The following is a 25795-nucleotide window of genomic DNA, read 5'->3' as shown; positions in this document are numbered from 1 at the left end:
TTTGAACGGGCATATCTTGTTGTCTCGAACTAAATTCAAGTAAGACGCATTTTGTCTAGACTTCAGGACTAATTCGGTACTTTCTATATGCTATCCATGCAAGGTAATTCAACGATGTGACGTTGAACAATAAAGCTTGAATCTTTTGATCTATTTACTTTCCTTGTAGATTCTGGTGACACCATTAACCAGAAATAAATTATATTCTACGTTTATTCAATATAGAATCTGCCTTATTGGACAAAACGACAATTTGCTTGTCTTTGAAATACCGGGGAAACAATTAAGTTATTTTCTGAAAATAGCGAAACTTGGGGTACAAAATTGTCTCCCAAATTGTATGACTAAAAAAAAATTTTTTTTCTCCAACCACAACGGCAGTTTACCGTTAGGGAGATAATAATTGTTTTCAAAATTACTACTATTAGGGACTTAAATTTTTCAATTTTAACCTTTACTGAAACCTAAGGCGCTTAGTTGTTAAAGCCAGCTAATTCACTTAACGATTACGTTGTTGGAGATAGCGCATTAACTTTATTTAATCCCTAGATTTTGTGAGGTGGCGAAGGGCTGAAAGATATATGTGTCTAATATTGCCGACCACGATATATTCGCTTGAAAACTCTTCATTCACTGTGACGTGGAAGTTAAGTTATCTCAAAAGCCACATTGTTTCGTATAGACAGGGTACAGGAACAAGGGTAGCATAATATGAGCTATAATGTTTTCTAGAGCAACTCGGCTAACGGATACACAAGTCGGTAATTATATCTGCTGGATCCGTCGGTGCTGCAACAGGAAAACGTCAACGGCCAGAGAGACGAAACGCTGCGGTCGTATAACATTGTGGTGGTTAATTGTTTTAATTAGAGCCACACGAACACGCGGCCAAAAAGACCTCGGCTACTGCTGCACGTGCGCCGGCGGCAACGCATGCGACAATATTATAAAATAAGCTAGGGTCGACAGATCTATAAATATATATTACACAACGTACTACGGGCCGTACTATATTATATTAGGTATGCATATCGTTTTGACTAGTGCGTATACACACACACATAATATGCATGTATATGATTTTTATACACCCACACACACACACACACAGAGACGAGCTCGGTTGTGAGATGAGAGTATGTATAAGCCACCGCGGTGGTGGTCGCCCAGAATATACCGGGTGGGATAACATTGAAATGATGCGGTATCGCATCGCATACAACTCTGACGGGCGGCACACACGAGACAGTACTATATTTTAGTAACTGGCGGTAGTATGTCGGCAGTGTAAGCAAGTGCAACCGTTCTCAGACGGGGATATATATTTGTTTTTTTTTTCAAAAACCGCACACTGACCGTACGGTTTCGACACGCGGTTCGGGTTGGACTTTTTTCGGTGTTAAGTTTTTTGGCTCGACAGCTCTGACGGTGCTGTATACTGTACGACAACCGTAGTAAAAATCATTCGAGTCATTTGAAATAAAAAATTCAACGACCCAAGGTAGTGTCATGTGCGGCCGTAGGTGATCGCACGCTGCAGCTACAGCTGATACAGGGGCGGTTGCCCGAGAGATGGTGACACGACTTCCGGGTGGCGTTGGCCGGACACTGGCCGTGGTGGTCGCCGTGTTCGTGGCGGTAACGCGGGCGCAACCACCGGCCATCAACAGCGGCGACCCGGGCGATTCGGCTCACCTGGTCCCGGTCGGTGGGTAAGTAAAAAAAAAAAAAAAACACCTAAAATGTATAGTAACAATCAAATCCGACATCTACTTACTACACGCGATTATGAAAGAACAACGCAAGTATTATTACCGGTAACCTAAACGACCGATTTGTTTAAAAGCGACAGTTATAATATGACATTGACAAACGAAAAATAAAAATAATCATACTTTTTTTTGTTTCGGTAAAACGACACACACACACACGTTTTAGAGTCCCCGGCTGAATCGATTGCTTTTAGAAAAGGTAATCAATCAAATATAGTTTCTCCAAAGAAAAAAAAAACGACAAACTTACACTTAACCTGCGGTAAATCGGTCGGTGATTCGGTAATATAACCGAAGTGGTGCGAATCAAAAAGGATAAAAAATATATTATTAAACAATTTAAGGGGATAAGGTACATGAGAACTTTTGGAGGAAAACCCTGCGCTCGATTCCCGTGCGCGCTTAGGATTAAATTTTTAGACGGTAATTCGCCGAACTTACAATTATTACAATATAATAACTCAAAACATAAACTTTCATTGCATCACAGGCATTTGTCTAATCAGATCTCGGACTGGATATTATGATGTAAATTAAAATGTAAGCAACAGTACTTAAATATTATTGAAACGCCATATTTGATTTATTATATTATTATTAGTCAATTTTTATAACAGATATTGAAGAAGTCTAATGATCCCAAGAATACATTTGAAATATAATATTGGTTTTGCTCTCCTGTGAAATAGTATAAAAGACAAAATCCGCTTATTTTCTTTTGAATTCACAACTCCGATTGATCTGATTATCTGGAACGTCTACTTGAGAACTACTAAAGTAAGAAGTTACTTTATACTGAATTTCTGTTTTTTTTTATTTTCTTGTGTTGATATATTAAATAATTATGTATTTATTCAAATACGGTGTTTCACTACCCAACTCTGTATAATCATTAGCTTGTTTTTGGAAAGATAGACACGTATACATCTTCAACGGCTTTCTCAGAAATTACCATTAGCTGTTAAAACAGCACATACCGATCTCATCAGTTAAAATTTAGTGACTTTTTGTTCTTGTACAGTTCTGTTCCTTAACAGTGAAATCCTAAATTAGGATAAATCAGTCTAAATGGCTACATAATTAAGAACCTAATGGAATTAAAAACATAAGTTGTTATTTGAAATAAGGGATGAATATATTGTGAGTTTAGTATATCGATTTACAAATCTCTAAAACCAAGGATATGACATATTATTATTATCTTATAAAAAAATGAGTGTTTTCTTTTGAAAAAGTAATTTTCGAGTATTGACACTTTTCCCTATTAATTTTGCTTGTATTATAAAAGTTATAAGCCCACGCAAAGCATGTTTTTCTTATTTATACTCTTCATATTATTTTCCACGATGGACAAATTTCTATTCATAGCGTCTGGAACATAGCGAGACTTATAGCATCCACGCAAAAAAGACATCAACAATCATAAGCTAGCACTGCGGTATTACTTCAAACGATTTTTTTCAAGTTTTTGAAATAGGACTCGGAAGTATTTTTTTTTTTTTTAAGGGTCGAGCGCTAGCGTTTACTTAATTAATAATTCGTTTCACGCGCAGTACCTTTTTTTAAGTGACTCCGACGGGATCCCGTTATAGAAAGTTTTATTTTCTTTGTGAAGGATTATTGCCATTTTTTAGTAAAAAAGGAATCTCCACTTGTTGTTACGACACGCGCACATGTGGTAGTAAAAATCCTGAACGAATTCTTCTCCGGGTGTTTATAATAATTAGAATATGCGGGCACTCGGCACATAAATAGTAGTATTTAATGCGCATGTTGTAGGTAGATAGTATAGTAGTATTTTCATACCGTTGCTAAGAAAGTTTGGAAATATTTCGGATTTTCAACCAAAACTCGATTTTTTTGCAGGAAAAAAAAAAAAAAAAGAGGACAAAAATATAGTCATCTAGACCGTACTACAATAGAAACGAGGAAAGCGTGAATTGAGTAACGATAATTAAACTGAATATTATTTTTATAACTTTTAAGAAAAGGATTTATACAAAATTTCAAAAAGATGTCGTATCGAGTTAAAAAAAAAACAGGATTATAATCGATTTCAAAACGGATTTTTCGATTTATTTTAATTTTGTTTAAATTTAAACTTTCTGAATACCTACTATTTTTTAATAAAAATACATCTGTTGAAGCATTTACAAATTCAATGATCAAACTTAACCTTTTTCTCTTTTTTTCGAGCGTAGCCTTAGCGTCAATAATTCTGTAGTCGTTCCTTTTTATTTTATTAAGAAGAAAATCAAAATAAAAGGAGAAAGTGTATTTTGACCGTATTAAAATTTCTGCGTTGCCATTAGGAATGAATCTACAGTTAACAGGTGTCAGAAAAACATTTTTATTATATTATTTATTTCGACCCTAATACTATAAACGAATTGTAACCACAGTATTGCCTTTACAATTAATTTGACGATATTTATTATTTGCATTTTACAACCAAACCATTCGCATTGAGGTGTTTTACTTGAGATTTTAATTTTTCACCAATCTCCGTTATAATAATTTCTACAGCCCTGTGACTACACCTCTGCTCCATCCTTACTATTTAACTTTTTATTTGAATTCAAACATTATCATAAGCTAATCATTTATTTTTAAAAGTTTATTATTGCAGTGAAGCGGATTCCCTAGTGGAAATAAAATAAGTGTATGTGCGCAATAACTTCTATCTTTTACAAGCATAATAAAATATAAAATGTATTTTGATGAAGGATTTAATTTTGTTATTGTTTTAAAACGTGTGCGGATAAGGAAAAAATGCTTAGTTGTTACATTCTGTCAGTTCTACATTATTTTATATTATTCAAAAGCTTTACACGTCTTGCATGAGTAAATATCGTTATAATATACCTACGTCATGAACAAAGTGATGATACGATAAATTAATATTCTTAAAAGGATATGTAAGACATTTGGTTGAATAAAATATTGAGAGACCCATTTTCTTTTCGTTTACCGACACAAGCGGAAAAAATAAGCCTGAAGTTATACCGGGTGATTCTTTCATCGCCCTACACCAGTTCTATTTAAAAATAATTTGTATTTGTATTTTTCCACCACCCGACCTAAATTATAAACTTAAATAAATTAAAAAATAATTATTCAAAACTGCGGTTATTGACCAGTTAACATTTTTAGTGAATTACTCTTAATTTAAAAATTAAATTAAATACCTATATAAATTTCAAAAGTTGATAAAGCTCAAGCAAATAGTAAAAAGATAAAAATTTGAATATTGCACTATAACATAAATACAAATGCTTATAAAAAGAAACCTTTCAAAACTGTAATTGTTTTAAGAGTAAATTAGTAATAGGCGTTTTAAGAATCACCCGGTACATAAACGTTTTTTTGGGTCTCAACGACTGATCGATTATTTCTATTTCTATTTTTCTTTCTACATCATAAATCTTGAAATTTAGTGATGGTCCGTGATAGCGATAAATAATAATAATATATTATTAGTTAATAATGAAAAAAAAAAGGTTATAATTGTTTATTATGTCTCTATACATATTATAGTAGGTATGCCGTATACATAAGAATAAAAGGTTGCATTAAAAAATGTTTGTATCTATTTCCAGAAATTTAATAAAACAATCAGTTACTTTATTCGTGCAACTTATTATAAAAAAAGGGACGCGTTTGTACACTATAGTTGAAATAAATGATGAATATAGCTTAGCATATAATATGGTTATTGATTGTATGTAGCGTATGTATATTAATACCTTATTGTATCGCACAGTATAATTTATTTTAAGACCCCAAAATGGTAAATGTATTACCATTTTAGACAATGCATTTTCTTTTTTGCGCTTTACGCAATTTTAAATAAAAATAGAACTATTATTTGTTCCCTCTGGAAAAAAGGCTCAATTTGCATACTATACGGGATAGTCAATTAGTGTAGCGATATACAATGTACTTTATAATAAATTATTGTGTATCTTAAGTTCACAAACAAATGTTGTGTAACATAATTATTAATGTAGAACGTTATTTTCAATAATAGTGGAAAAAGAATCATCAGAGAAAACGTTAAGCAGAAAAAAATGTATTTTTTAGTTACCTAACAGAAAATTACGCAATAAAGAAACTTATAAAAGACGAACAAAAATTTACAAGAAAAAAAATCCTACAAAGAAAACAGTAAAGATTTTATAATAATAATACATATTACATATGTATGTATAATCATATTAATAGAAATCATCGTAAAATTCACTAACGAACACTAGTTCGGTAAAAATTAAATTAAATAAATTTAAAATTGCTGCGTTTAAAATTTACTGACTTTCTTACTAGATTATATTTTTAGTGAAATATTAAAATTAATTACATTAAAATTTAATGTTGAGCTATGAATTTAAGACAACTGAGTGATTTATTTAAACTCGACTGTACTTTTCTGTTCTGTGAGTTAAATTGATATTAACCCATTTCACACGGCTAATTGTCTATAGATAAAATATGAGCCTACCTAAATTATCATTCTTGTAACAAGATATTAATTAATAATTAAGAGTTAGGTAAAGTGACAAATATTAACCATGGCATTGACAAATAGTAATATGGGGCTATATTATTATGTAGTTCATTACTCTTTATATGGGCATTATATTATAGTATCGAATATCCTGTATGAAAGGAAGTAGATAATAATTAATAGTGGAGTTGTATGACAGCCTTGCATGTTATTTTACACATAATTTTATCAATTTTAACGGTATGCTACAATTTTGAGGGTTTAAAAGAATTTTGACATTTTGAACAACAATATACTTCTGTATATTTTGTCTTTGGTATACTCAATGTACATAAAAATAATTGATCAAAAAAGTGTAAAAAAAATTCTATTACAAAGCCAACGGTTTCTATCTTAAAAATTTTTAAATTAATAAAAAAGTTAATTTAATATTAACGCATAGTTAGTAAAGTGTGTGAATTCTATTTCGTTGATTTTCGCAAAAGCAAAAGTTTTTTGAAATTATTTAAAAGAAAAAAGATTGTACATGGTTTATAGCACCGTTTACGGATTCGCATTTAAGAGCCTGACAGTGATTTAATCATTTTCGAATTTATTACTGCATCCAATCCAATCCAGCGACCGTCTTGATCCCAGCATAAGCTGGATTAACTGTTATTTATAGTTTATACTGTGCTCTCTTTATATCGGTATTTATTTATAGTGTTTGGTTATTACTGTACTAGGTTCTTACTAAGCATATTGACTTATATTGTATAAGTTATATACATATATTTATTTAATGAATAATACTTCATTAATATTCTTGCATTGAGTTGGTCAGTTATTCAGATTTTGTTTCAATTGAAAACAATTTGTTTATGAGCTTAAAAATCAATAAAAGTTTATAGTTTTAACATAACATTAATCATGACCATCCCTATTAAAACCCAGATTAAAAATATCAGTCGATAGTGTGTCACACCTACATATTCCGTCCCATCCTTTACCCCACAAAATGTATCACCTTTCCCCTTTCCCCTTTCCTCCGCCTTCTGCTCCATCTCCCTCTCCTTTTTTCTGATTCTTAACTAAACTACTGATTATCCCCTTCACTTAGCTCCCTGTTGCAAAGCTTTTATTCTTTAAACTTCTGTATGAAAAGCTTTACTTTTTCTTTTGACAAAGAATCTCCAAAACTATAATTAAATGTTAGTTTTCGTGCGAAGCTTGGACATTTCTTTTTTTTTTATTCATTTATTTATTTTAAATTTGCTGTTAATAATCTCAAGTGGGAACTAATATTTTTAGCACAACAGTATTATGATGTTTTTTAACCTTTTTTAAGTTAAAATTCTTGGAACTGACTTGTATTAATAAATTGAAATATTTAAATTAGATATTTTTAAACTTTCATTGAAACATTTGTATGTATTACCTTATACTTGTATTCTTATTTTTTTAATTTTAAAACATTATATAAGTTCTCTTAGACTTAACCTAAAACAAAGTTGCAATATAGATGGTCACTGATTGATTTAATATGAATTTATACCATCAAAGTTCTAAGCAAATTTTATTAGCGTACTTAATTTCTTTTACATTTTTGTTTTATAGACTAAGGAATTAACCAAAAATTCAATACTTAACTAAATATTTAAAAAAAAAAGGTTTTCTGTCACTTTATAATTCCTGCCCACTTTATACAACTTTGTAATATTAGTTTAATTCGAAAATATTTGGGGTGAAAAAAATGACACATGGAAATCAAATCTCTTATAACATTTTAGATTTAATCTAAGAGTCTACACTAGTTCTGTTTTGTAAATTTTATACTGTACAATGTTTTTACTCGATACCCAACAAATTATAAAACTGACTTTATTCAACTCCATAGCCCTATCACTCCATACGTTATTAACTACAATTTTTGGCCCATCTCGCATACACTAAATGCGCTATGATGTACATTTTTTTCCAGACCAAATGTCTGTCGTTCACGATTTCGAAACTACTGCTGTCCGGGATGGACAATTAAGCATGCGACCGGTCTTTGTATTGTACGTAAGTATCTTTAATTTATTATTTAACCAATTGCTTAGAGGCAGAAGATTACTTGTTGGCACATAAACGCGCAACGGGTATAGAAGTACACAGCACGTGGGTGTCTGACAATAATTCTCATTCTATAATGTTGATAAATGTAATGCAATGTTCATTCGTCTATTTTAGCGGTGTGCAACAGACCTTGCAATGGCGGTCGATGCATCAAACCGAACATGTGTTTGTGTGATGAGGGATCTGTTCGATCGGCATGTCTGCCGGACGACATTCGAGATTCGATGATCACAAACAATTCGGAAGACCAACGACCCGATAAGTTCGAGAAACTGCCGATCAACAACAAGAACTCATCGACAACAGTCGCTACTGTCATTGCAACGGACACCAGAAATCAAGCCTGTAAGTACCCCTGCATTAACGGCGGTACTTGTCAGGGAACAACATGCATATGCCGACACGGTTACAATGGAGAAAACTGCGCCGACCGTAAGTATTCGGGTTCGTGATAGTAATAATTATGTGTATAATAACTTTTATATTTTACAGCGATTTGTAGGGACGGGTGTTTAAATGGCGGTCGCTGCATTGGGCCAGATCGATGTGCGTGTGTTTACGGATACGCCGGAAGGAGATGCGAAGCCGGTTGGTAAATAATAACTCATAACAGCTACATATTCCCTAACCCATCTTATAATGATCATATTATTCTTAAATATTTGTGACTTCGGTATTTGGATAGAATCCAAGTGTTTGAGGTATTAAAACGCTAAAAATGAATTTTTGTCTGTCAACATATTTTGTGCTTAATTAAACATTTACCTAATGTTGTCAACAATACTCTGTTTGCGTGACTGTATAAAAATGTACGATTATCATCGTTTCTATTTAAATTTATATGATCCAAGACTATCGAATTGGACCGTGCTACACAAGAGTGATAAACGACATGTGCCAAGGGCAATTAGAAGGAGTAGTATGTACGAAACAATTGTGTTGTGCTACCATTGGTCAAGCGTGGGGTCACCCGTGTGAGCAGTGTTCGCTGAGCTACGACTGTGACATTGGTTTCTTAAAAAACATACACTCCAATCAGTGTATAGGTATGGTTAATTACATTGAATAACTAAAGGTACTTATATAAAACAAACATGTTAATATTTAGATATTGACGAATGCGAGGCCATACCAGGAATCTGCAAAGGAGGTGCGTGTGTAAACACCATTGGATCGTTTAAATGTATTTGTCCCGAAGGACGAGTACACAATTCAGTGACCCACGTTTGCGATGATGAAAACGAGTGCAAACTAGGAGATCCAAACATTTGTCAAGATGGATATTGTGTCAATACCGATAACTCATACTATTGTATTTGCAAGCAAGGATTCGTACCGACCTCGGACAGAAAAGGATGCATAGGTCAGTTGTATGATTAACTAGAATATATTACAAAATTATAAGAGATAACCTTTAAGTTCTAATTACTCGAATGCAATTTGAATTTTAAACGTTCATTATGCTCTGACAGACACCCAACAAGGTAATTGTTACACGAGAATTTCTTCGAATCAAGAATGTGTAGACCCTTTGCCGATGAAACTGTCCAAAAAAGATTGTTGCTGTGGCAAAGACATGGGCAAAGGTTGGGGGAACTCGTGTGAACACTGTCCGTCACAAGGAATGGGTATGTTCATTTTATTTATCCACTTTATAAATACTAGTTTTCGTTTTGATTTCCATTGTTCAATGATATTTCCAGCTGAATACATAAAAATATGCTTGGGTGGCAAATCTAATCACACAGTGCTGAACTTGGTAGACGAATGTGGTTTAAGACCGGAGATCTGCGGTACTGGTGGGAAGTGCATTGATACGGTGGATGGATACGCGTGCGAATGTCATCCCGGTTTCTCAAAGAGCCGTCACGAAGACTCGCAAGTGTGTGAAGGCTAGTCATCTATATGTAAATAACGCTTTAAAAACCAAATGCCTTGTCGGAACACTCAATATTTACATTGTACATAAATATTATTTTCAGATATAAACGAATGTTTACAACAAGGGATTTGCAATAACGGCCAATGCAGCAACACACCGGGAAGCTTCATTTGTTCGTGTCCCCTAGGGTACGATTTAGCATCTGATGGGAAACGTTGCATAGGTATATAGCCAAACCGTTCGACATTTTGAAAGTTCTTTTTTAAATAACACTCATTTATGTAACAGACCACAATGAATGCGAAAAAAATGGAATGTGTGCAAACGGGATGTGTATAAACGTCCAAGGATCATTTCAATGTAAATGCAAATCGGGTTTCATAATGTCACAAACCGGGCATTCTTGTATAGGTATACAATTTATATTTATGACTTATGACACATTGACAATTTTGTTGATATTGAAAAAAATCGTTTAATTATTAATGTTTCATAAAAAAATAAAGTTCTTAATTTGTGTTTTTTTTATAAGAAAACCGTTTATTACTTACAACACAATACTTGACGGATCTGTTGTGCACCATTTGTTCTAATATTGTGATGTATGTCATTTTTAGACGTTGACGAGTGCTATGAAAACCCTAGAATTTGTTTGAACGGAAGATGTCGAAACACTCCTGGTTCGTATTTATGTGAGTGTCAACCAGGATATACCGTTTCGCCAGATGGTGCATTTTGTGCGGACATCAATGAATGCGAGAGAAGGCCAGGACTTTGTAAAAATGGCAAGTGCGCCAATACTGACGGATCGTATAAATGTCTCTGTGATTCTGGTTATCGTCTTTCACCGGATCGACAGAATTGCATAGGTGAGTTGCATGCAATACACTAAATGCATATTCGTTAACGTGTATTTAAATTTGTCAGATATTGACGAGTGCTCAAATAGTGGTAATCCGTGTCAAAGTGGCAAATGTGTCAATACGGCTGGAAGTTTTCGCTGCGAATGCCAAGATGGCTTCTATTTAGGACCAGATGGGCGGACATGCTTGGGTAAAGCACCAACAGTTTGTTGAAGAAGTACATTCATCGTTTAATCGTTGATTTCTATTTAGATACCCTTCGAGATTTGTGCTATGCCAACTACCAACAGGGTGCTTGTTTACAACCTACCGGTATGCCAGTTACGAAATCAAGTTGCTGTTGTTCCCACAGCATAGTTGGTCAGACTCCAGGATGGGGTTCACCGTGCTCAAAGTGTCCTTTACCCGATAGCGCTGAATTTAAGACACTCTGTCCACAAGGACCCGGTATGACCTATAATGGTGAAGGTATGTGTTCTTACGAATAAAGTACAGGTTGACATTCAGTTGACTAAACTAAAAATGGTTTACAAAAATTTTACAGATATTAACGAATGCGCTCAAAATCCTGCCGTATGTTTAAACGGAGGTTGTGAAAACACCATTGGCAATTACAGATGCATTTGCAATTCTGGATACGAAGCGGACGACACAGGTAAATCGTGTAAAGATATAAATGAATGTGAAGTAGATGAAACCATATGCAACGGAGGACAGTGTCGTAATACGCCAGGGAGCTTCCAAGTAAATGAGTAGCACTAGATCTACTGTAATATAATGTTGAAGCAATTGAGCTCATTACGACCTAATGGTTTTAGTGTACTTGCCCGGCGGGAACAGTATTAAATTCAAGAAGTCAAGCTTGTGAAGATGTAGATGAATGTGAAGAGATCGGTTTTAACGCATGTGTAGCTGGTCAGTGTATCAACACAGCAGGCTCTTTCGAATGCGAATGCCCGCCTGGCACACAATTAGATAGTACCGGTAGAGTTTGCTTAGGTAAATTTAACGAAATATAAGGTTTGTGTTCTCGTCGAAATAATACAGTAGATTTTGATTTCAGATAACCGCAGGGGTTCGTGTTGGACTCGCATGACAGGCGGTAAATGCGAAAACAACTTGGTGCAACTTACTTTAAAATCCGATTGTTGTTGTTCGATCGGATTAGCTTGGGGAAGTCCATGCGAGCCTTGCAAATCAGAAGACTGTGGTGAATGTAACAAGGGATATGTGGTAAAATAAGCAAATAAAAACATACAATTTGTATTCACTATTCCGTACATTTTGTTAGTCTGTAGGTAAAGTTTGTCGTGATATAAACGAATGTGAATTGAGCCCTGGAGTTTGTCGAGGGGGAGGCACTTGTGTGAACACAGAAGGGTCATTCACGTGCGTTTGCCCCCCGGGTTTGAGCTTAGATACTACCGGTAAGTTATACATTTGCTCACAAATCTAGATAACATTAACAGTTAAAGTTTTGCGCAGGTACGATTTGCCTGGACGTCAGAGAGGAAAAGTGTTACACGGACTTCAAACACGGTGCTGGAGTTAATCCTCTCGAAGGTTTATATCCTCGCAGTGTTTGCTGTTGTTCTACCATAGGTAAAGCTTGGGGAGGTGGAGTAGGAGGTGCCATCGGCAGAAGTGAACTCTGTCCAAGACGTGGTACTCCAGCGTTCACCGACCTATGTCCAAAAGTCAGTAAGCTATAGTTTACAACTGTTTAGTGAACCAACAGCGCAACATTGTTATGCATTTTTAGGGTCCTGGATTCATTGATCGCAAGGATATAAACGAATGTATTGAATTTCCTGGAATATGCAGCAATGGCCGTTGCAAAAACACAATGGGAGGTTTTACGTGTAAATGTAGCCAAGGATACGCTCTGGACGAGTCCGGAATTCGCTGTGTCGGTAGGATTTTTTATTTCCCGTAATCATATTCAATCAAATCTACTATGAGCGTTTTTTTATTTTTGTAGATATCGACGAATGTAATATCATGCACGGAGTCTGTGGGGACGGCGAATGTCAAAACATACCCGGTAGTTTTGTGTGCAAGTGTAAAGAAGGCTACGAAACTTCACAGTTAATGCAAGTCTGCATGGGTAAATAATCGTACAAATTAAGAATTAATACTGTTTATTCGTACAAGTGCGTTATTTCACAAAACATTTTAGATATCGATGAATGTGAGATAACACCTGGATTGTGTCGTGGTGGCACGTGTAAAAATACTCCTGGTAGCTATAAATGCGAATGTCCTAGCGGTCACGAATTATCTGCAGATAAACAGAGTTGTAAAGGTAAACACGACGCAGTGATGTACATACGAATTGTATTTTTTGAAATATTTAATTAAATTTCATTTGTTTGTTTTTTTTTTACTAATGTAGATATCGACGAGTGTTCAAGAACTAGTGGAATCTGTTCAAACGGCGTGTGTGAAAACATGATGGGGACTTATCAATGTGTTTGCGACGAAGGATATAGGCAAACCGATCAAAAATTTTACTGCGAGGGTAACTTAAGATCTTATATATTTTAAGGGCACAAAGAAAAAGGGATATTTGTCCATTTATACAACTTTTTCAAGAGTACAACAACTAAGTTAGTCAGCACAAAAAATCTAAGTGTTAACCGTTTTTAAATCGCTCAGAGGGCCCACCTTAACTTCTCTTTTATCAAATGGACTTCAACATTCGTTAGTAGCCCCAATACCGTTGAATAATACCATTACGTCAAAATTAAAATTTAAAAAAATGACAAATACCCTTCTTCCTTTGTGCCCTTCATTTTAAATCATATATTTTAAGCAAGTATCACGTTATTCTTCCAATAAAACTAAAATACAAAACAACATCTCCTTAATTAAGTTGTCTTAAGTACGGTTTAATTTTTAGATATTGATGAGTGTACGATAAATAATGGAGGTTGTTCGTCTATTTGCATCAACATGCCCGGTAGCTTCATGTGTTCTTGTCGGTATGAGTTATTTAATAGTTAATATTAAACTTATGCATTGTACCAACGGGGTTTTATTATATAGAGCTGGTTATACATTAATGGAAGACAAGCGAACGTGTGCAGATGTAAATGAATGCGAAGTGAACCCTCGAATATGCAACGGTGGTCAGTGCAACAACACTATAGGCAGTTTTCTTTGTTCATGTTCTGGCGGTCTATTGAAAGGATCCGATGGTTCATCTTGTTTGGGTAAAATATTCAATTCAGACATTTCAGCTATACTAAAAAGTAATTCTTTAAAATAACTATAATAATCAATTAAACTTTATTGATAGATATTAACGAGTGTGACGACAAAAATATATGTGGTAACGGGCAGTGTAGCAATACTATAGGTTCGTTTACTTGTCGATGCGAAGAAGGATATACTGTGAAATTGGATTCCGGACCCGCTTGTACGGATGAAGACGAATGTGAGATTGGCACACACAGATGTGATATAAATGCAGCTTGTATTAACAATCCGGTAATTTTTTTAACTAAATTGTTTAATTTAGAGTTTTTGTATCCACGCGCCAATATAAAATATATTATACTTAAATGTCATTATTCTAGGGTTCGTATGGTTGTCGATGCCAGGATGGTTTTACTGGGAATGGGTACAACTGTATGGATATAAACGAATGTCTGACTAACAACGGAGGCTGTGATCAAAATGCACAATGTATAAACGAAGACGGATCTTTCAGGGTACAGATATATACTACCTAAAAAAGATTAAATATTTATTTAATAGATAATTAGATTTAAAGCAAATATATGTTTTAATTATTTATTAATACAATTATGTATGTATCGAACAGTGTGTTTGTGATGATGGTTTTCGTGGTGATGGTTATGCATGTACAGACATAGATGAATGTCTAGAAGATTCAACATTATGTGAGAACGGTCATTGTCTTAACTACCCAGGGTCATATAGATGCGAATGTGAAATGGGATTTATCAATCCAGATGACAAAAATGAAAGGTCTTGTATTGGTGAGTTTTATGGTGGAATTTATACAAAAGCTTTTAAATACTACAGTTGAACATAATTTGATTAGAAACAGCTGTTGTACAAATCATGTTTTCGTAAAATACTTATTTAAATAGTTGTCCCATTGAAAATTCAATCTTCAAATTTGGTATATAATTACTATTTGAAACAGTAATAAAAACATAACTGGCCATTTATGGGTAATGATATTATGATCTCTGCAATTAAATCAAAACGTCAACGAAAAACTTAATACGCATTATATTCGATAAAAATGTAAATAATACTTTAACTCGTATAAACTTGTATTTTTTTTTATGTGGAATATTCTTAGATATAAACGAATGCCAGATGTTTAATAACTTATGCGTATTTGGAACCTGTGAAAACATATTTGGCACATTCAGATGCGAATGCAATGATGGGTATACTTTAGATAATACAGGAGGTAAATGCTGAATGATAATACAATTTTGTAGACGTTTAGTAATTTATTATTTCCACTATAATTTGTTTAGGTAATTGTACTGATGTAAATGAATGTGAAAGTCCTCAAGCTTGTCTCTACGGAGATTGTGTCAATAACGAAGGAAACTACACGTGCCAGTGTCCACCAAACTATCAACTTGTTGCAGCTGGAAATGCATGTGTTGGTTAGTTTTTTGTATTATGTATGATAGTTACAACAAACTATGACACTTTTTACAAAATTCTTAAGACAATTATTTTTGTCGTCAAGATTAGTTCATTTTGAGATTCGTAATAAATACATGATTTCGTTTTAGACAAAAGGGAGGGGAGATGCTATATGGAAATTGAAGACAGAGGTGGTCGGAAACGTTGTCATCATGAAATAGGCGCGCCTGTGTCTAAAGCTACGTGTTGTTGTTCCGTGGGCAAAGCATGGGGATCGAAGTGTGAATCTTGTCCTAGTCTCGATACAGAGGAATATAAAGCTCTATGTCCCGGAGGAACGGGATACAGACCAAATCCTTCAACGGTAAATACAACCTAACGCATGTACGAGGATGTAAATCGACTACGTGGAAATGTTTATTGTTTTATTTTAAAAAGGTCATCTTAGAAGACGTAAATGAGTGTGAAGAACACGATAACCTATGCAAAAACGGTCACTGTACCAATACATTTGGAAGTTACATGTGTTCTTGTAACGAGGGCTATCGGTTAGATAACACCAGTACATTCTGTTATGGTAATGTAAGAAGCTCAAACTGATCAGCCTAGTTGTTCGTATGAAATTAACTCGTGTGTTTTCTTGGTTAAAGATGTAAATGAATGTGAAGAAAAACCAGACATTTGTGGCGTAGGGTTTTGTATGAACGATGTGGGTACATATCATTGCGTTTGCCCAGATGGATATATGTTATTATCAAATGGAAGTAAGAAAAACATTAATTATTGAAAATATAACACGATAGAGCATTAAAAAAATAATGTTTGATCGATTTCCCAGAGGAATGTGTAGACATGAGAAAAGAAAACTGTTATTTGAACTATACCGACAACCAATGTTCGTTGCCTATGTCAAACAGTCAGACCCGGATGATTTGCTGTTGTTCAATGGGACAAGCTTGGGGTTCACCATGTCAACCTTGTCCAGCCACGGGTACCAGTAAGTATTTTCTTTGTAATACACGAACTTGACGAATAAAAATGACTTTTTCTAAAGAGGAGTACTTACTGTTGTGCGGAACGAGACCGGGTCTGATCATGAATCCAATGACCAACAAAACAGAGGAAATCGACGAATGCGCTCTAATGCCAAACATGTGTAATCATGGAATATGTGTTAACACACCAGGAAGTTTTCATTGTTCGTGTGATAGCGGATACGTGTATGACGCCAATTCTCATCAGTGCACTGGTTTGTGAACAGCGTTCAAACATATATTTTTTAAAAGTAATTTATAGTTATTAAATAATGGCGTTTCGTTCTAAAGATGATAACGAATGTTTGCGGATTCCGCCACCTTGTCGTGGTATTGCCCAGTGTGTCAACGTCCCGGGAACTTTTGAATGCCAATGTCCAGACGGATACAAACTCGGACCGACCGCTAGAGAATGTGTCGGTAAGACACTGTTAACAACATTGGTTGTGTTTTTTTTATTTGAAATTCTTTTGCTATTCGTGAGCTTTGTGTTTTTAGATATTGATGAATGCTACGAACGGGATGGAATTTGTCGAGACGGAGAATGTTCGAATTTAGACGGAGGCTTTCAGTGTATCTGTCACAATGGATATGGCTTAACGGCAAACCGTGATTCATGCGTGGACGTGGACGAGTGCAAAAGACATCCAAATGTCTGCAACAACGGCACATGTTTTAACACCATAGGTTCATTTAAGTGCAGCTGTTTTGAGGGATTTAAATTAAGTCACAATAACGACTGTATAGGTATACACAATTTAACCACAAAAAGTATGACCGACATGATCTAACAATCATAAGAAAAATGTTTTTCTAGACATTGACGAATGTAGAATGATGCCGTTTTTATGCCGGAATGGTCGATGTCGAAATATGATTGGCAGGTTTGGCTGTGAATGTACTTCTGGTTATACCTTATCACAGGACGGACAACATTGTAGGGATGTAGATGAATGTACCGAAGTAATAACCCTAGTTTAATTAATTTTAAGATAATGTGCTCGTATACTTTATGAACACTAGTCACCCAATAACTAACTACTGAATTTACACGATAACACTTTAGATTACTGGTACCTGTCCATCCCCAGGAAGATGCCAAAATTTAATGGGCTCGTTCTTGTGCACATGTCCTCCTGGATACCGGTTATCGGCGGCAAAAAATTCATGCCTTGGTGTGTACATACATTTTTTAAATTAAATTCACTAGTGGAAAATGATTTTTGTATTAAATTGATTTTTAGACATTAATGAATGTAAGGAATTACCGGGTATATGTGAAGGAGGAACTTGCATGAACACAGACGGCGGGGTCATATGTGAGTGCCCAGACGGGTTTGTCCTTAGCTCAACTGGAATGAAATGCATCGACACGAGACAAGATCATTGCTATGATATATTTTTAAGTGGTCAGAAATATATAAAAGCCTGTTATGATATTAACATAACGCTAATTTATTTATATTGTGCATAGTGTATAATTAAGTATGTATGGTATACAGGTAATTGTTTAGCTCCAAGACGGCAGAGAATCACCGAAAAAGAGTGCTGTTGTTCGGCAGGATCTGGGTGGGGTAAGCTTTGCAAAGCTTGCCCGAAACCAGGAAGTGGTAAAATAAACATTTGTACAATCAACGTTAACTAAATATAATAAAACAAATTTTGATGGAAATGACTCTAGATACTTTTACCAAACTATGCCCTGAGGGCATTGGTCGAGGTGACAAAGGTGAAGATCTCAACGAGTGTGACTTCATGATGAATCCATGCGATGGCGGTGAGTGTATAAACACTGACGGGTCTTACCGATGTGAATGTCCAGTTGGGTATATTTTGGATTCTACTGGGAAAAAATGCGTGGATGAAAACGAGTGTAAAATCAACGTCAATATTTGTGGAAATGGAACGTGCGTAAACCTACAAGGTGGATTCGAATGTATATGCGCAGACGGGTTTGCTCCAGGTCCTACACAAGTAAGATAATAGACATAATGTGTAATGTCCACAGCGCGTGATTCGTTTTGAAACAAGATATACTTTTTTTTTTAAATTGCAAGGTTTGTGAAGACGTGAACGAATGTCTCGAAATGGCCAATCAATGTGCCTTCCGTTGTCATAATGTTCCTGGATCGTTTAGGTGCATATGTCCATACGGATACGCTTTAGCTCCGGACGGTAGACATTGTCAAGGTACGTTACTAAATGATTTTGTATTACTTCTGTATAAGAAATTATAATATAAAGAAGCAAAACCCCTTAAAGACGAATGCCATATATTTGATTTATTTAGATGTCGACGAATGTGTCACGCCAGCTAATAACTGTAAATTTTCGTGTAAAAACCTTATCGGATCATTTGCATGCATTTGCCCAGAGGGGTACGTTCATGCGGGAAGCGAGGAGTGTAAAGATATCAATGAATGTAAAGAAAATCCCAATATTTGCCAGAACGGTTTTTGTGTCAATTTGCCGGGCTCTTTTAAATGCGAGTGTTACGACGGATTCAAAACCAGCTACGACGGGAAACAGTGTATAGGTAGGCGAAACTATCAATGTGATTAATTTCAACGTTTTCCAATCATTTTATAATTTCCATATTAAAATTAATTTTATTTTCTTAAGATTCTAGGGTGGGATTCTGCTATAAACATCTGTTAAATGGCAGATGCGTCAACCACGGAGAGCTAAATCAAACGTACAAAGCCGTGACAAAAGCAGATTGCTGTTGTTCAATGGCTTCCGCTTGGGGTCCTCAATGCCAGCCATGCCCGTCTCCATCTTCAGAATCATTTCGACAGCTTTGTTTGGAGTCGGGTTACACGATTGATGGGCAAGGTAATTGTTTATTTAAGCTAATACCTATTTAAATATTGTTTGGAGTTTATATTATTATGATGACATTATATGTTCACCGTTTTTATAATTTAGATATTGACGAATGCGAGATTATGCCCGATCTGTGCAAAAATGGCAAATGCATTAACACGTTAGGTTCATACCGGTGCATCTGCAATAAAGCGTATAAAGTCGACCACACTGGAATTCATTGCAATGGTAAGTCATTCGTCGGTGTATTCATCGGTCAAGGAAGGCAATATCACATATAGGCCCCAAAAAATTGTCATGTAAGGTGTATCGTTTAAGTTTCTCATGAGTTTTATGTTGAGTGAAAAATGACACTTTCAAGACAAAAATTAAATCGAATATTATGAAGTTTTGTAAAACAAATTTCATCATAAAAAAATCGATATAGGTCCAATATCATTTCTATTATAATTTTGTTGGTAGATGTTAACGAGTGTCTACTGAATCCATCGCCGTGCGAAATGTCTTGTCAGAACTTCGAAGGAGGTTTCTCTTGTGGATGTCCGGCTGGATATTTGTTGAATCCGGACAACAGTACTTGTCGCGATTTGGACGAATGTACCACCGGCCAACATATTTGCCAACAACTTTGTATTAATACTCACGGATCGTACAAGTGTGGCTGTCAACTGGGTTACCGGCAATCCGGTGATAATTGTTTAGGTAAATTAACGTCCTTCAATCAAATCATTTTGTATACATTTTATACGTGTACAAGCATATAGTGAAAATCTAACCTAAATCTAAAATAACCTTTTGAAACAAGAACCAAAATAGGTATATTTATTTTATTGTGTGCTTAATCCGAATCTGGCCTCAGATTTTTCCTTAGCACAATAATTGTTTATTTTTTATATCACCTCCAGGGTTGTACCTAAGCAACATGAAAACAAAAGTCAGAATTTTCTACTTTAATTTCGTGTTTTAAAAAGCATCTACACCTTGTTCATCATAAATCAGTTCCAAATTCAGCAAACAGAATAGAAAACTCTATTTATAAATTATTTTAGAAAACAACGCAAGCGTACAAAACGCGACAAAACGTAGATTTTTACAACTCAAGAGGAGATTTTTAAAAATAGACATTCTTCAGATTTGGATTAGGTGAAAAAAAAAGATGTGTTTTGAGGTTATGTTCCAAAAAAGGTCAAATTTTGTTGTACAGTTTTAATTAATTCATTTCATAGATAAAATATAATATTTAACTAGAAATAAATATAATTTAACAATAGTCTATATTATTGGCATGTATTTCTGTAATTTGTATAATGAAAATATTTAAGAAAGTATAAACTGTGCTGCCATCTAGCGTGGGTACGTTCTATCACGTACACAGCGCAACGCCATTCTAAGCCAATAGGTAGCACTAGCCGTTTAGAGACGATTAGTTTTTGACAAGATTTTACAGATCCATCTCTTTCGACAACACTATAATAACACTTATAAAAATAATATTAAAATACAAAGATTATACACAATAATTTATTCCTATTTTTCTCTGGCTGAACACATGGCTAAAAAAAAAAAATTATTTACATACAAAAATAATAGTTTTAAAAGTTGAAAAATGTATGTTGTTTTGTTATAAGATTTTTGCGATTTTCTCTTCAGATATCGACGAGTGTCGCCAAGACCCTAACGCCTGCTTACCACCGGGAAATTGTGTTAATACTTTGGGAAGTTATCGGTGTCTGTGCCCGAAACCGTACAAGCTAGATACTTCCGGTAACCGTTGTATTGATCCCAAGCAGTCCAAAAACAATCAGAACGATTGCTTTGGACCGGAATGCGACACTTCCGTCGGATGTAACGATCGGCAGGTAAATTTCAATATTTGTTCATTTTTAAACTAACTTTTATACAATTTTAACAAAAAAAAAAACTATCATTGTTATACATAACAATACTATTATAAATAAATCGCAGCTCAACACCGCCACAACTCAAAATTTATAGATTTAAGAAAAATAGATTTGAAGTTTAAAAATAAGATATTATTAAGGGTTCTTTGCTTGGGCATTTGAAACTAAAAACTTAAATACCTACAAACATGTTTTACAATATGACATTTTCAAATATTATGAAATACTCCCTGAAACCCTGAAAGTTAGACTTATGGCGTTTTACAATTTTTTAAGTGAATGCAACACTGTGAAGTGAATGTCTGTATTGCTTTTATATATTGTTTTTAAAGATCACCATATACTAAAACATGACAGTATGGAATTCAAACTATAAAAGGCAATACCGCTAAAACTTTAATTGTTGCTGTTTTTCACTCAACAGATCGCACGAAAATTATGGTTTTTATTCAGTGTAAGAACACTGAATAAAAATTGAAATAAGGCAGTCTTGAATTTTAACTTGAGTGATTATTTGGGTAAATTAAAATTGTAATACTGTTGTAAAGTAAATATGGCACTTTTTCTTTGATATTTAGCTAAAAATTAAACAGATTCAATACTGACACATTTTTTTTGGTGGCCAAATGAAACTCTATATTGAATGTGACGTTCTTGGACTATATAGAGCTAATTTTTTTTACTATTTGAAAATATCTCATAACTGCAAATTGACGAGTTGCGGCAGTCTTGATCTAGAGGTGCGAAATGTATTTCGACCGATAAGTTACTGTTTTTATAAAATAACTTTTGTATTATAATTATTTATTTTAAGAACTCTCAAAATGCAACTCACAACTGCGGTTGTCCGCGCGGTTTTCGAAAATTGGGCAATCGTGGCGAATGTATCGATATTAACGAGTGTTTGGAATCGCCGTGCGATCCTAACTTGAATTGCATTAACACCGTTGGCGGTTACCAATGCGTTTGTTCCAATGGTCAACTCTACGATCCCATGTCTCAAGAGTGTGGAGGCAGACCCTTTTCGCAGGTATCATACGTCTTGCACGTTCTTAATGCGTTTAAGTTGTATTTTCTGCAACTGTTATGAATACAATCTTTTTGGTCATCTCCAGCAAGGCGGCGGCTTAATCGGTGCGAACGGCGGTAACGTGATTGGCGGTAGTGCAAGTATTGGCAGAGGATGTTACTCAAGTCCATGCGCTTTCGGTTGCATCCCACACGGTCAAAACGGATTTTCTTGTGGATGTCCCGCAGGCTATCAGAGGATTGGGCAGGTAAGACAATATACTATACGCCGCCTTCTTATATAGAACAGCAACACTTTGAGGCAACGAAGTTTGAGAAAACGCAAAATTACACCATGTTGTATTGTAAATATGCAGTCACTCGAAGCCTAAAGAAAAATGTATACGTATAAGTTTTCAGAATGCCATTGATTACCGTTGAATTTTGTGTACAAGTTTTTCTGAATAGAGTTTTTGTTTTATCAGATGCTTTGAAAGTAGCAATATCTCGTCCATCGTTAACTTTCGTATTGCACCTATACATATTTATACCGAACGTCTGGAATATTTGTCAACATGAATCGATTGACTTTAAAATTATAATATTACAACACCAATATGTAAACAGCAGTGAAATTCAATAACAGCTTTTGATTATATTTCTGTGTAAGAACAAAGGGTAAAACGAATTGGGAAAAAGCAGTAGATTATGAATTAAGTTGCACCGAGTAGCAAATGTAATGCTAAAACTAATAATATATAATAAAAAGAGTTACGAAAAATGTAATTTAATCTGAAATGATTTGTTTCAGTGATTGTTAGTTTGATTATTGATAAATAACTATCGTCAAACCTACCTTAAAATAACGTGTACTCGTGCAATTTTGTTTAGGGACACTGTTTGTCAACGATCAGTCCACTGACTAGTGGTTCGTTCATCGGGCCACCAGACCTCGGCGATATCCCTACGTTCCCAATCGAACCAGAATTGATTCCAAAAAGCAATGGCGGCAAAGTAATATCGACCGAAGGATGTTTCTCTTGCAAGGTAAACACAATATTATTAGTATTACAAATCAAAGAACCTGACTTGAAAATTAATCAATTATTTCAACTTAAGATAAACGGCGAGGGCAGGTTTCGGCATAAGAGAACGGCCAACGTCTCGATCGATGCCCTCCCGTACGACACTGATCAATGGCAAAACAAGACGGGACAAGAACCGGTATGATTTGCACCTATGTTAAAATTATCGCTTATCGTTTCAACGCTAAATTTGACCAATAGGTAAAACTCAAGTTCAGGCACTACCGAGATGACGGAATTCACACGACCATAAAAATGAAGATGTCCGACGCAAAACGAAAGGCTCAAATATTAAAACTGCTATCGGCTGTAAAGGTAAACCGTGTTAAGCAATTAGAACTGAATTTATTTTTTAATAAACCTTTTTGTTGTTAATTGCTTTGTATTGGGTAGTGCTTTTTTGTAAAAACTATTAAGGCCTATTAAACACTTTTCTTATAGGATAATTACCAATACTCCGTAGTTCCAGCGGATGACGTTCCGGATAGATTTAAAATCAAACAGAACTCCAAAGGCATTTGGGTATTGAAATTCAAACGTACACCAAGTACACCGGGAAAATATCATTTGGCCATCGATGGACAAAGATCTACCGACGATCACACGGAACACAAGAAGCTTCCTATTTTGCATCTTAAACTCATTCTCACAGATAAATAAATCGAATCGTCCGTTTTTGTACGCCAAACCGTATTTTACCTAATGCATCTATGTATTTAAAATATAAATAAAAACATCTTCGTATTACCTAATACATATTATTTGATCTTCTTTTATGTAACAAAACCGTTACTAAAATCGATGTTCTAAATTGACCACTGCCAAAAATCGTAACAGTCTATTAGTATTGCCTTGGAGCTGAGCTTTTTTCAATGTATTGTGTCTTATTTACTACAAAACCATAGTCATAGAACATCTAACTAAACTGTAATAAATTACAAATATTTGAAAACAACATGCCATTTAACCTGAAATAATTTATTTAGAGAGATAAAATGTATCAAACTGCAAACACTCGGTCAGAGTAGACGAAGTTGGGTAGCCAATAAATCATTCTCCATAAATTTACCATCATTTCTTCGTCCGCCACCCTGCTATAATTAACAATACTCCTAAGCTTCCACTTATAGACTCATTCCTAATACTGTCTGGCATAGTCATTTTGCTTTTATCTCTTTTATTCAATGTCCAATATCTGCACAAAGATAGCGGATTCCGTGTGTTTTTTTTAAATGTTTGCCTATTCTATAAAATACCAAACATAGATACTATAGAAAAAAAGACAATAGTGTGCGCTGTGCATACTTATATCCTCGTGATACCGTGGGATACTGAGTGGGAAACTGTAGGTGCGATTTAAGGTATTTGCTAACCGATACCATACGGTATAGTAAATTGAGCAGCTGATATCGCCATCGTGAATCTCGAATCACATTACAGTAAAATAAAAACATATTATTGCAAATGAGAATAAATATAATTACTACTGGATGAATGTAAATTGTTAATAGGATTTTTTTACATTATTGTATCTTCTTAAGGTCATTTAAGCTATTAAATTATTTTATTGAAGGTGTTCGAAGTGATTGTGTGGAAAATGTAACTAGGTATTTCTGAATCTCCAATCGAACTGCATAATATGCATTCAGATTTACATTAAGATTTTTATTTATTCGTATATTCTTAAATTTATTTAAAAATTGCTCAATTTAATTTCCTAATAATTCTTCTGTCTTATACAATATATATAGTGGTATATAAACATTACGTAAAAGTGTTTGATATTTTAATCCAATAAACACTATAAGTATGTATAATGTAAATGTAAGGACAGAAAGCAAACAGGTACCTATCTAATTTGGTTTATTAGAGCTAATGCTTTTAAAATATAGTATAGGTATAGCGCAAAACAGCTCTCGTGTTATGAATAAATAATGTGTGACGATGGCAAAAGTGCTAAATGAAGGACGGAGTGTTTTGGCTTATCGGTTTTTAAATAAATTAACATTACTTGGTATTTATTCACATACTACCTCCATTAGCAAAAAAGACATAAAACACAAATTATTATAAATGTATTATAAGCATCACAAGGTTTTTTTTTATTGGTTTAAAAATAAAAGTATAGAAACAATTTTTTACTGCATAAGTTTCTATTAAAAAAAAAAAGTGTTGTTTTAAT

General features: G+C 34.5%; 1 protein-coding gene across 2 annotated transcripts; it reads left to right on the top strand.

Annotated features, from left to right (window-relative positions):
- The first annotated feature begins 1235 nt into the window (after positions 1–1235).
- LOC126846363 (fibrillin-2-like) lies at positions 1236–24349 on the top strand. Of its 2 annotated transcripts, XM_050585703.1 has the most exons (53): positions 1236–1712; positions 8237–8319; positions 8488–8805; positions 8866–8961; positions 9225–9419; positions 9482–9736; positions 9846–10001; positions 10077–10265; positions 10356–10478; positions 10544–10666; positions 10873–11124; positions 11183–11308; positions 11371–11586; positions 11663–11862; positions 11937–12117; positions 12182–12351; positions 12410–12545; positions 12604–12815; positions 12881–13031; positions 13100–13225; positions 13298–13423; positions 13514–13639; positions 14021–14102; positions 14167–14333; positions 14420–14610; positions 14700–14834; positions 14948–15125; positions 15458–15571; positions 15642–15776; positions 15909–16123; positions 16198–16336; positions 16410–16523; positions 16598–16756; positions 16814–17008; positions 17085–17213; positions 17292–17540; positions 17611–17756; positions 17860–17968; positions 18038–18202; positions 18296–18403; positions 18475–18767; positions 18851–18983; positions 19084–19329; positions 19416–19628; positions 19722–19847; positions 20082–20321; positions 21270–21478; positions 22335–22550; positions 22636–22797; positions 23420–23575; positions 23648–23752; positions 23815–23928; positions 24055–24349. In XM_050585703.1, exons 1-53 carry the CDS (start codon positions 1573–1575, stop codon positions 24271–24273), a joined length of 8862 nt encoding a protein of 2953 aa, XP_050441660.1. In that variant the 5' UTR covers positions 1236–1572; the 3' UTR covers positions 24274–24349. The 2 variants fall into 2 exon arrangements, with proteins under 2 accessions (XP_050441660.1, XP_050441661.1); XM_050585704.1 differs by lacking the exons at positions 1236–1712; positions 8237–8319; positions 8488–8805; ... (2 more) ...; positions 9482–9736; positions 9846–10001 and having other exon boundaries at positions 10102–10255.
- The last annotated feature ends 1446 nt before the right edge of the window (positions 24350–25795 follow it).

The sequence above is a fragment of the Adelges cooleyi genome, unplaced genomic scaffold, assembly GCF_023614345.1.
Source record: "Adelges cooleyi isolate 19-005CV unplaced genomic scaffold, UGA_ACOO_1.1 ACOO_flye_CR_arks_rails_tigmint_CR_PRNA_9, whole genome shotgun sequence".
Taxonomy (NCBI): Eukaryota; Metazoa; Arthropoda; class Insecta; order Hemiptera; family Adelgidae; genus Adelges; species Adelges cooleyi.
The sequence above is the reverse complement of the archived record's forward strand: the minus strand, read 5'-3'. Positions and strand labels throughout refer to the sequence as shown.